General features: G+C 35.1%; 1 protein-coding gene across 1 annotated transcript in view; it reads left to right on the top strand.

Annotated features, from left to right (window-relative positions):
• Nucleotides 1-13,351, top strand: part of LOC106871751 (DENN domain-containing protein 2B) — a 95,858-nt gene that overhangs the window by 51,369 nt on the left and 31,138 nt on the right. The window contains exons 5-7 of the mRNA XM_052968169.1: nucleotides 1,986-2,059; nucleotides 6,644-6,784; nucleotides 9,449-9,499. Of these exons, the coding sequence (XP_052824129.1) occupies nucleotides 1,986-2,059; nucleotides 6,644-6,784; nucleotides 9,449-9,499 (266 nt within the window). The remainder of the gene's footprint in view (nucleotides 1-1,985; nucleotides 2,060-6,643; nucleotides 6,785-9,448; nucleotides 9,500-13,351) is intronic.

The raw sequence follows: 13,351 nt of genomic DNA, 5'->3' as shown, positions 1-13,351 counted from the left end.
TCTCTGAATTGTCTACACCAGTTAATATTCTTCCTTACCCATTTGACTGTCACACCTACTCTCCAAACATACTAATGAAGCTAGTTTGCCTCACATACTCTTACTGTTCAACAATTCTGCCTAAATTGTTGAAGCTCTGCTAGTTCTATGCATTGGCAGTTAATGTCCTTTACCCTAGATCAGTCTGAAACAGCTAAAGAAGCCATATTTCTAGGCATGTTTGTCCACAATTTTTATACAACCGAACATTGCTGCTGAGAATAGCTGGAGGTGTTTGTCCACTACAGCAATGCCTGCAATATGACCATCTAGAGAGCAATGATTGTTTTTGTGCATGCTAACTTTCACCCAGGTTTTCACATCAGTTGCCATAAGGGTCTCTACATGATTTGCAGAATCTTTCTACTTACTATTTCTTAATCCAGATGGCTCTGTAAGAAGCACTCCTACAAATAAAGTATTTACTGCCTGAATTGCTTGAAGTTACATACTGTATATATACAACAGAACTTCTCCCAAACTTACTAACCTACCTCACATTTTTCCAAACTACATACTCATAGCTGTCAAGCTGTCTTATACACAAAAAAATGTTTTGTTTATTCCAGTCTAAAAAGACAACTATTCCTGATATTCCTTCCATTACTCTCATATAATGTGCCAGAGTCAGTTGTTATTTTCACCAAATTCTTCAATTTTTTTCCTTTCTGTGTATCTATTTGTCCCAATTTATGAAAACATGCAATGTTGTATGTCACACTTGAGAAGTGCTGCACATACAAGCATCCAAGACTGCTTTATTTAGTAATTTAACTGATTTGGCAAAGACTCTCACCAACAGACTACAACCACTGGCTCACTCACATATATGATGTTTCTGCTCTCTTTATTCTTATTACTACATCTTCTCCTTTGAACTAACAAACCTACATGCCATCCCCTGTTTTAGACCACTTGATTTATCCACTTCTAATCATCTTGTCAGCTCTGTTGTGTTCGAATCCCTTACTCCAAACCCTACATTCTGCCTTGTATTTCCACTACCTGAATTGCTCTGGTCTTCTTGAATTCTTTCTTAGCTCACATTTTTCACTACTAGTCATTGATCTACAAAAGTTTAAATACAACAGCAACTACATTGATTTCACCAGATTGGAAACTTCTAGAAAAGTGATGAGTACAATTATAATGCTTTTTCTTGGCAGTCTTTCAAGCAGTCATGTCCGATGTGTTTGTGTATATGCATACTTGTGTGCATATGTCCATGTGTAGCCTTATTATTGATTACTTTGAGCAATGAAATATAAAAGCTGTAAACCCTCAAGTTAACAGACTAATAGGAGGGAGATATGTCTGTTAATGCTGAAATACCATTAAATTGAATGTAAGCTAGGGTTTCTCACATCTTCTCACTCCCAAAATTTCAATCCTACAAATACACAGCCTTTTCCTATCTTTTACCTTAGTCAATGTTTATCTTGCTTGTTGGCCCCCAGTAGTATTTCTTATTTTCTCTATTTCTCTTTCCTATTTATTGCCTTTTCATGCTTTGTTTTCTTCTTCCTTATTATTCTTCAGAACAGTTTAATTTCTTTCCTCCTCTCTTTCTCTTCAAAGGTTTATATCTTTATTTCACTTCATTCTCATGATCTTTAATGTTTTTGAATAAATATTGTATATGAAAATATTGTATTATCATTATTACTTGTTCAGTTAAATCTCAAATCTATTAATTTGGCAGTCTATTAGTTTAGAGTGCTTTTTCTTTATTTCTTCAGGAGAATCAACATTTACCAAAAAGAAATTATTTTAAAGCTGTTGTATTTCCATAGTATATATTGAAATGGCACTATTTCATTTTGTTTCTCAAGTCTGCAATATTTTTCATTCTTTAGATAAGATAAAGAACAAACCAGCCTTGTGCTATGTTACACAAATAAATGGCATCAATATTATACTTACTGCTTTCTGTTTTCTTGCTATAGATGCTGACAGTTTGGTTGATGAATCAGAAATAAAGAAGAGAGTAGAATATTGTAGCACTATCAAATCTAAAACGGTAAGTAACACCAATAAGCAGGTGTTTACAAACCATGTTGTACTAAAAGGAGTATTTATAGTTGTGTTTTGTTTATATTTGTAGAGACCAATATAAATTATCTTTTGTGACTAGAACAGTTTAGGATGTCTGAATTTTGCAGAAAAAAAATATAGGTAGTTAATTCAATATTATTAAATATTCAGATGTATTTTTTTATTTATTATTATTATTATTATTATTATTATTATTATTATTATTATTATTATTTTGGTTTGGCTCAGGTTTGGTCTTATTCCTGGTAGGATTTATTATTTGTCATTAGCACAAATAATTCCTAAACAAAAAAGGTATTGAACTCCTTAGGGAATCAAAAATCTCAAAAAGGGAGAGTTTTGGAAAAAAATAAAACAAAATAAATTTCGTTTCCTATGGAAGTCGAAATCTCAAAAGGGGAGATGTTGTGGCAAGAGTCACGTCACCCCCTGCGAGAATAGACTGGCTGAACAACTATAAATAGTAGCAGTCTGAGTGAGGTAGGGGAAGAGTAGGCATTAATTGCAGGTAGTTGTCAGGTGTGGTTTTGATAGTTTATTTGTTCGGGTATAATTTGTAGAGAGTTTGTTGGATTGTTACGTTGTTGTTACCCTGCTTTGTTATATATTTTGTTGTTACTACACGGTTATAGTGTAAAAAAAAGGTATCGTCATACATATTGGCGATACAACACAAAACAAGACCACTAACACCAGCATGACCCACAGCAACTCCAACAACAACAGCACTAATGACATCAGCAAGAACAACACCAACAGCAATAATAGTAGTAACAGCAACAACAACAAGAATAATATAATAACTATCAGCAGTAGTAACAGCATCAATAAAAGCGCTGACTTCTACAATAGTATCAACAGCAATGCTATTTATGGAGACAATGACGAGAATACACATCCGAAGGAAAAAATTTCCTCCACAAATATAATAAATACATAGAACACTCATTCCTTGTAAGGGAAAGTGGAAGCAGTTAAAAATATCAGAAAGATATCATTTGACCCAGTGTCATGGCTCTTCCTGAAGAGGAAAGGATTTCCACTAAAAAGAGAATGATAATTTATAAGTGTATTAAGTGCAGAGAGAGTAAGCTTCTATACTCTTTTCCAGCTGAAATAGAAAAATGCCTGGAGGAGGTGTGGCCTTCTGTAGTTTATGTCTATCAAGGAAAACAATATGAGATCATGATAGCTATCTGTAGCAATGAAGAGGAAGCATGTAGGATGGTTAAAATGACCTGCCCCTCTGACTAGTATGTGATGCTCCCTTTATACCTGGGATGTCCGTGTGACCAAAGTCAGAGTCTCAGACAAAACTCCAGAGTAATGGCCATGCTAGAGGAGCACGGGAAGGTGATAAGCTTACGATTAAGCCCCAACAAAACAGAACAGGAATATCCAGGGAGTTTCAGGTTTTGGTTGCTCTGGAAGTCACTGTCGTGGTGTTGGACTCTTTGGACATAGAAAAAATCATCGACACTATACTGAAAGAATATCAGGAATGCACAAGAGCACTCCTAAACTAGGACAAGGCAAGTCGACTATCTGTGATTTCTGTAACTGGATGGAGGGTCTGGTGAAAATGCTTGGAGTCTGGTTTGGACCAGATCTCCAGGTAGATAGGAACTGAGAAGAGGTCATGACTAGAGCGGCCAAGCTCACCCAGAAATGGTCAGAAAGGAATCTGTATCTGAAAGCCTGGGCAGAAGTAGCAAATGCATATATTGCCTCAGTAGTGTACTACCGTCTAGCCATCGTACCTTGACCTATGAAAACTCTGACCAGATTGGAGCGCTTGCTATTCTGATTCTTATGGAAGGGTCAGGTTCCACTGGTCAGAAAATCCATCTCCTGTCAATACCCACACCATAGTGGTCTTGGAATACCGTCCTTAATGATGCAGAGCCACACTTTGAGGCTGTTGCACCTACAGAAATATCTAAATCACTGTGAGGAAGTGGATGATGATGACAATGAAAATAAGGGTGAACTGGTGTGGGTGTCTTTTGTGCAACATGTCTTTCTACAGCTCATCTCATTGACAGAGCTGCAGTCATGAGTCAAACATAGACCAAGGTTGGGCATTTGGCATCTAGAATGTTGCCAGGCACTCACTAAGTGTACTGCCCCACTATTGGAGATTCTATTTATTTATTTATTATTTATTTCTTTACTTTTTATTATATATCCTCTGTTGTATCCTTTAATGTGGTAGTATCTCCCCTTGATTGATGGTAACCCATGTTTTTGTGTGCTGTGACTTGTCCTTCGATATTGTCCTCCATGTTTGGGCCTTTGTGGTCAATAAAAGAAATCATTATTATTATTATGATTTCTAAGTTTGGCACAATACCTGCAATTTTGGGTAGTGGGACAGTTGATTACATTGATCTCAGTACTTGACTGGTATTATATTTTATCAACCCTGACCTGAAAGGATGAAAGGCAAAGATGACTTCAGCAGAATTTGAACTCAGAACATAGAGTCTGAAGGAATGTTGCTAATAGGTATGGCTGAGAAGTTTGTTTCTACTAAAGCCATAGACCAATGGATTTAGTTGGCAGAAGCTGAAAGGCGTCGAGCTGGCAGAAACGTTAGCATGCCAGGCGAAATGCTTAATGGTATTTCATCTGTCTTTACATTCTGAGTTCAAATTCCGTTGAGGTCGACTTTACCTTTCATCCTTTCGGGGTCGATAAATTAAGTACCAGTTACGCACTGGGGTCGATTTAGTCGGCTTAATCCCTTTGTCTGTCCTTGTTTGTCCCCTCTATGTTTAGCCCCTTGTGGGCAATAAAGAAATAAGAAATAAGAAACTGAAAAAGGCTTGTGTATGTGTGCATGTGCATGCACATGTGTTAGTATCGCCTTGTCTTGACATAATGCAAATGTTGTAAATGAGTGTCATCATCGTTATACAAGCAGTGTCCTTCAAGTCTAATGCTTGGCCATAGAAATGTATTGCCTTGCTTGAAAACAGTTGAAGGTTGGCAACAGCAAGAACATCCAGCTGTAGAAAATCTTCCTCAAAGAATTCTGCTTGACCTTTGCAAACATGGAAGAGTGGATGCTAAAACAGTGATGATGATGAGAGTTAGAGTGGTTTTGATTTAATCAACAGCAATCTCTGATCTACAAAATTCTGGACATGTGCCAGTTTAGAGACCATTATATCAATATTTCTGTATTGTGTTGTACTTAGCTTTGTATTTCATCTTTCCAGGGTCGATAAAATAAAGTTCTAGTCAAGTTCTGGGTCAATATAATCTATCGACCCCCTCCAACTCCTCTAAATTTGAGGCCATGTGCCTGTGTAAGAAATCAATATTGATATTATTGTAGACATTAACAGTATTATATTCTATTGAAAGGGCTGGGAACTGGTTGAAATTGTAGAGCACAGTAATCTTTTTTGTCTCTGCAGCAGTTAAATTTTATCTTTTCTGCAGTTCTTCCTTGATAGCACTTTTCCTACTTTCCAGAATCATTTCACTTGTTAGCCATCCTTCATCTATTATTGCTGTTCTCTCCATCCATACTTTTATTGATCACCCCCCCTCTTACCACTGTGCCACTTAATCATCTCTCCTACCCTGCCTCCCTGTATCTCACTCTCCTCATTTACTATGCCTACTTCTCTCTTCTCCATCCATTCCTGCAACCTACCCAAGAACACCTCATTTCTTTTCTCCTGTTTACTGTATCATCATTGTTATTCTGCCTTTCTGCACTATCAGATATCTCTTACACCACCACTCACTCTTGACCCCTTCGGCTCACTCATTCCTATCCACCTCGTGCCTTGAATGTCCACCTTGCTACTTCAACACCACTATTTTTATCCCAGCTCCATCCAGTCACTCCCACCCTCTCTTCTAAAATGTGAGTAGTCCTGTAGCTCCTCTACAGCAAGAAACCTGTTCCACTGCAACCTTTTTCTCTCATACTTTACTCCTTTCTACTCCTCATCTCCTAGCATAAAGTTGCCCTTCTTGGGGTTCATAGTCTAGCAAGCTGCATACTGACTTCACTAGTGCTGGTGCCCCCCCCCTCCCCACCAAATAGTACCTGGCACATACTGTAAAGATGTCATTAAGAAGGGCGTCCAGCTGTTGAAACCATGCCAAAACAGACAGGGAAGCTTGGCACAGTCCTTGGACCCATCAGATCCTGTCCTAACATCCAATCCATGCCAGCATAGAACATGGAGTTAAATGATGTTGATGATGAATAACAGAAAGGGCTGTATGGAATCAGCTAAACTCTCTTCTCTCAATTTATCAGAAGAAAATATTAAATACATTTTACCTTCTAGTTAAGTTTCCACAAGAAACTAAGTTATTATTGACTTGCTTTTTATAAGTTGTAATTTCTTTTCAGAATATTTTAACTTTTGCAATGTTAGTTTAGACAATCATTATTAGTATTTGTTACATGTTTTGTTTTCTTATTGCAGTTGTCTTTGTTTCATTAATTATGAATCACCAAGACAACACATTGAAAAACATATATATATACTTCTTTACTGCCTGTATATTTATTTAACAGAGTGAAAAAGTCAAAAAGTCTTTACGAGTCCTTGACAAAATCTATCCTCAGTTATTTGAGTATGTTATTTGTGTTGGTCTCCGACTGAATACAGAAAAATTGAACTATGAACCATATGTCATCTATAAGTTTCCTGAAATAGTAAGTATATATATCTACACATTTCATATTTTGCTTTCTTTTTATTACTAGATACTAATGCTGCTATAATAGCCCATAGATTATCATCTACTTACAAAAGTATTTGTCCATTTTAGAAAGCTATTCTTTGAATAAGCTTGTTTTGATGAACAATCTAAAAGAAGCATATAAACTTAAAGAAATATTTCCAAATTTCATTGGCGAAATTTTAATTGTTCATGTTTGTTTGTTGACACAATGTTTTGTCTAGTTAATATCGTAATTCTAACAAAAGTTGGTTCCCTGTATATTTTAGATTATAATGAGGTAAAAGAAATTTGTAGATTAAAATTTTTAATGGTAATTGTTACTTTTGAGGCTAGTTGGATGTGTGCTGTTATAAATTGGTTCATTATTTACCACTTACTTCATTATTTTCAACTTGTTTTAACCCTTTGGCATTCAGATTACTCCGTCAACTCTAATGCTTATTCATTCACATTGTTTTGAATTAATCATGGATTATATTTTAGCTTTGAGATTTTGATGATATCATTGTTTAATTTTAGAACGACATTGCAGAGTAGATGTGGAAGGCCAGATCTGGCTAGTTTGAACATAGAACAGTTAGAATATTTTAGCTGGATATGGCTAGTTTAAATGCTAAAAGGTTAAGGCAACAAGCTAGCAAAATTCTTAGCATGTCAGACAAAATGGTTAGCAGTGTTTGTTTTGGTTTGTATGTTCTGAGTTCAAATGCTGTTGAGGTTAACTTTGCCTTTCATTCTTTCAGGGTTGATAAAATAAGTACCAGTAGAGCACTTGAGTCGATGTAATTGACTGCTCCCCTCTTCTAAAATTGCTGGTCTTGTGCCAAAATTTGAAACCATTATTTTCAACTTGTGTGATATGTTTTTAATTTTTTAAGTCATTCATCTTCTTTCTTTTCCACTATTTCATTGATAATCTTGTCAATGATGGTAGACTTTGAAAAACCAATGGTATTTTATACTTTGTGCTCCTTATTTAAATTAATGATCCATCAACATTTCTAAATTGATGGAGCAATTTATGATATAAACAGTCACTTTTAGTTCTTTCCCTCTTCACTAATCTAGTTTTGGTGCTATTTGAGACAGGAAATAAAATTACAGCCTTCATCATAAACTTCTAGACATATTTGGACATAATAGATTGGATATTATCAGAACTGATTTTCTGGTTATTTTTGCTGTGTTTTTTAAATGTTATCCAATTGGCTAAGGTTATCTTGGTGACCTGTTTAGTGACCTATTCTCATTAACATCATCTTAAGAAGCTCTTCAGATCCTCCAGATTTCTGTCCTCTGTTGTCAACTGATTTCTAACAGAAAGATTGAATAAAATTAATAACAGTTAGTATTGATGGTTAGTATTATTTAGGCTAGATAAAAGTGAGTCCATGGCCCATCTTTCTTCTTTATTGTATGTAGATGAAAGCTATTCACTTATTTTTTAATATCAAGTACATTCAATAGACCTTCAATGATAACTAATTTGTTGAATAATAAAGTTAGTGCTAACGTATGTTGTAGGCATTAAAAAGTTAATATGAGTGATAGACCTAATTCATCATCTGGATTAACACCACCGTCCAGTAACTTGGTTGATTTAACGGAATTCCACTCTGTTGCAAGCTTTTGAGTCAGGTATCCAGCTTGAGAGTAGTTTCCTCCTTCCCTCCCACTAGTTTCAGAATCAAGGGAGATACCTTTCCTCCTGACTAAAAGATAAAAGTTATAATTATGTGGTGAGGAAAAGGCAGTATTAGAAATTGACATGTTTCTGTCTTGTACTGACCTAATCAGATAAGCATAGCTTTCATCATGCTTGTTGAAGTGGTGAGGGCAGAATTACTAGGTAAATGTACAAAATTGTATTGGTTGATATAGAAAAACAAAATTGTTTATTTTACTACATCTATTCCATGAGTTTATACCAATAAAATTTTGGTTCCTCTAGTATTTCCTAAATTCTCAAACTGAACCAGTATGACCGTCTGCAATATCTTCATTCTAATAGATTTTCATAAATTCTTGGTATTAATGAAATATATCATTTGCTCTCAAAACAATACATTGTTAGATCATTTCTATGTTTTGTTTAAAACCCCTACTAACTGTAGCAATATTTGTTTGCTATCTAGTCATTATTAGGTTTATGTTTACATGCATATTTCTGGTTTAGTGCTGTGTACTTAATGGGACATGGATACAATAAGGAATTACTAGGAACAAAATATCTTGTGGTTTCATTGTTAGGATGTTGAACACAAAGGATACTTATAGAAGAACCATGTTGTTTGAATTGGCATAACTGCAGAATGTGTTTATATACTTCTTTGTTTTTTGCATTTCTGTTTTTAAATCATATTAACAGTAACAAGTAATTAATAATAATGATAATAATAATAAATAATTTTATAATACTGAGAAAAATAACCCATGCAAATTTCCTTTACTAATTACCTTTCCATCTTATCTTAACTTGATGTCTTAATTATGTGTTTGATCCTTAATTAATGCTTAATTTTAATTGTTGCTGCACAACTAAAAATTGTTTACAAAGTTTGTGTTTTGATGAGTATTTGATTAACTCTATGCAAAGTGATTTGGTCTATAACTTGAATGATATTGAACTTTCTAGCGGAACTACAAACTAGACACAGCTGGCCATTTAATGCTTTGTTCAGCAGTGGTAAGTAATGTTGACAAACACTCTCTACATTGAAACTAATCACTCATTTATATCGTTGCTTTCCCATTTTATTTTTGTCTCAAGTCACTGAAGTTTTTTTTTTATTTCAAGATATTATTTTTCAATGTTTTAATGTGAGTTTATGAGTCAGCATTCAGAATCCTCCTCCAGTTTTCTATTTTACTGTTATGGTTGTTGTAATAGTTAGTGTCAGAATCATTATTAGAGTTTCAGTTTTTCTTCTCCATTCTCTTCATTAAAATTCCTGTTTTTCATATGTGTACATGTCAAAATCCACAGTAATTAAATTAATTATAAAGTTCCACTCATTCTATTTTAATACCACCCACATCACCACCACCACTGCTACCACTACCTCCACCACAAAAAATACTACAAAATAAAAAAAAATATATAAATATTTACTGGTTATGTTGAGGATAAATGACAATCGTAAGGTTGATAAATATGTAGTGCATACAGAATAATCTTGGTGGTTGTTCAGATTATGTTTGTTATCATTATTGAAACAGAAGCTTGTATAGGAAGGACCAAGTAAAATGATGAAAGTAGAACAGTTTTTTTAGATGAACAAATCATACTAATTTGGCATTTATTTTTATACACCATAGTAATTATTACATGTTTACCAATATAAGGGAGTGGTAGCCTATGACCTCATTAGGGATCTTAGCAGAAACACTGCTCTTCCAGTCATTTTCTGGCAGTCATTATCATAAGGACATACATACATAATTACATGCAAAGTTACAGGTCTTTACAGTTATTCCAGAAGTTGTTCTTCATCCTTCTGCACAAGTGCTCTTCATAGTCTACAATCTACAAGACTGGCATGCACATACATACATACATACATACATACATACATACATACATATATAAACACACATTCACACACACATACACACCACACGCAGAGGCACGGCTGTGTGCTAAGAAGCTTGCTTCCCAACCGCATGGTCCTTGGTTCAGTCCCACTGTGCAGTATCTTGGGCAAGTGTCTTCTTCTATAGCCTCAGGCCAACCAAAGCCTTGTGAGTGCATCTGGTAGATGGAAACTGAAAGAAGCACATTGTATACACACACACACACACACACACACACACACACATATATATATGCACTTATATACATGATGATGATGATGATATACATATATATATATATATATACACACATACATATATATATATATATACACACAAATTTATACATACATACACACATATATATGTATATATACATATGTATATACATGTATATATATATATGTATATATATATATATATATATATATACACACACACATGTGTGTGTGTATGTATATATATATATATATATATATAATACACATAAGTATACAGGAGTTAGAGATTAGACAACCATCTATGGGATTATAAATATCCAATATACTACTGGAGGGATACCTATTTATATTCAAAGACTTATATATATATATATGCACACACACATTTAGTATATATATATATATATATATATATTAAAAAAGACTGCTTTTCCCTTGAGAGTAGATAGCTGAAGTAACAAACATGCTAGTTTATTTCATTACCTTAGTGAATTGATCAATTTTATAGATGGTCTGAGTTTAGGCTAACATAGGTGGTGATGATAGAAGGAAAAGATTGTTTTCTTTTTTCCCTGCTTCATATATTTATTTTGACGCACAATCGTTATGTGCAGAATATATTTATGTATATATGACGGGGCGCTCAAAAGTAACCAGAAACATTCTTTGTGGGACAAGCCTGTTGTAGTTCGGTCTTCCTTCCACCAATAGAAGCCACTTGATGCAACCCTCAGGCATCGGTCTGCCAGCTGGTGGCAGCATGTGAGGTCATACTGCCATGTGGTGCGTCTTTGTTTTGCAGTGCTTCTTCCCACTTTGTGATGTTTGTGATGGCTGAAGCAAGGGAGCTGCATGCTTCCATGAAATTCTGTTTTCTGCTGGAGAAAACAATGACCAAAACAGTTGTTATACTTCAAACAGCTTACAAGGATGCTGCCATGAGCAAAACACAAGTTTACAAGTAGTTTTCATGCTTTAAGGATGATTACTCTTCCCTTGAAGTCTAACTTCGTTCATGGTGTCCATCGTCCTCCTGAATGAATGAAAACATCATGAAAATTCATGAACCGATCTTGGCGGATCCTACATTGAACAACTGATGAACTTGTTGATATGACGGGTGTGTTCTGGAGCTCCTGCTGACGTATTTTGAGCGAGGAATTGTGAACGAAAAGAGTTGCAGTAAAATTTGTGCCTCGCTTGCTCACAGAAGATCAAAAGAAGTCACGACTGAATGCATGTTGTGAACTGAAAGAACAGTTGAAAGTTGATCTGCACCCATTTTCAGAGGTCAACACTGGTGATGAAAGCTGGTGCTATAGAGCACAGAGGCATTTGCTTTGAACAGTGGAAAACATATCTGGACCAATGCATTGCTTCAAATGGAGAATACTTTGAAGGCAATAAAAGTGTAAACATGCAAAAACTAAGTAAATAAAATAACATTGCAAAATTCCGGTTTCTTTTGGGCACCCCCTCGCATGTACATATATATATATATATATAATTTTTGTATGTATAAATTACTTGAGTAATTCATAGATATTTGCTTTGAAATAAGTTTGGCATCATCACCATCATCATCATCATCATCACCACCACCATCATCATCACCATCATCACCATCATCACCACCATCATCATCACCATCATCATCATCATCATCATCACCATCATCATCACCATCATCATCACCACCACCACCACCACCATCACCATCACCATCATCATTGCATTGATTGGAGGAGCCAATAAAATGTGTAGAAAATTGTGAAAGATCAAATATATGACAACTCAATTATTTTAATATTTAAACTGCATGATTACCTCCCTTATTTTTTCCCCTAACTTTCTTTAACTAATAAATCTGACTTTGTTTTCAAATGAAACCCTTTCAAAGCATTTTTTGTTTCACATTTGTGAAATCTGTGTCCACCTTTTTCTCTAAAATCCTTTGTTTTCTCGCTAATTCACTTATAAATTGCACTATTTTTTTGCATGATCTTAAACTCTTGTCTTCTATAATCATGTTTATAATCAACCTGAATTATTTATCCTTCCTATCTTCATCAATATTTTGAGTTTGAAAAGCTCAAATTAAGCATGTTATTGGAAATTTAAATAAACAGCTTTATGGTCTATAAACTTATTGTAATCAGTTTATAATTACTTTAAGTTTTGTAGATTTAGTCTTACATATTCCAATATCTTTATTGTTGTTTTATAAAATCCATTTTGTTCTTTGCTGCCATATTATGTATTTCTTATTCTTGGCATTTTTTTTGGTCAGTTAGCACATTTTTATGTCATAAAAGTCTCTCTATATCTATCCTTCATTAAAATGAATTCCATTAATATTTATTACTAACAATGAGAGAAAAGCTGAACTCTTGAGAGAAAAGCTGAACATTAGAAGCATCAGTTGTGGCGTGCAAGAGAGACGATTGCGCTGGTATGGACATGTGGTGAGAATGGAGGAGGATAGCTGCGTGAAAAAGTGCCACACCCTAACAGTTGAGGGAACCCGTGGAAGAGGTAGGCCCAGGAAGACCTGGGCTGAGGTGGTGAGGCAAGACCTTCGTACATTGGGCCTCACCGAGGCGATGACTACTGACCGAGACCTTTGGAAATGTGCTGTGCGTGAGAAGACCCGGCAAGCCAAGTAAGATCGTTGCCAGTGCCCCTGGACTGGTTCTTGTGCGGGTGGCACATGAGATGCACCATTTTGAGCGTGGCCGTTGCCA

The sequence above is a fragment of the Octopus bimaculoides genome, chromosome 5 (assembly GCF_001194135.2).
Source record: "Octopus bimaculoides isolate UCB-OBI-ISO-001 chromosome 5, ASM119413v2, whole genome shotgun sequence".
NCBI lineage: Eukaryota > Metazoa > Mollusca > Cephalopoda > Octopoda > Octopodidae > Octopus > Octopus bimaculoides.
Note: the sequence above shows the minus strand (reverse complement) of the source record. Positions and strands in the feature narration are given on the sequence as shown.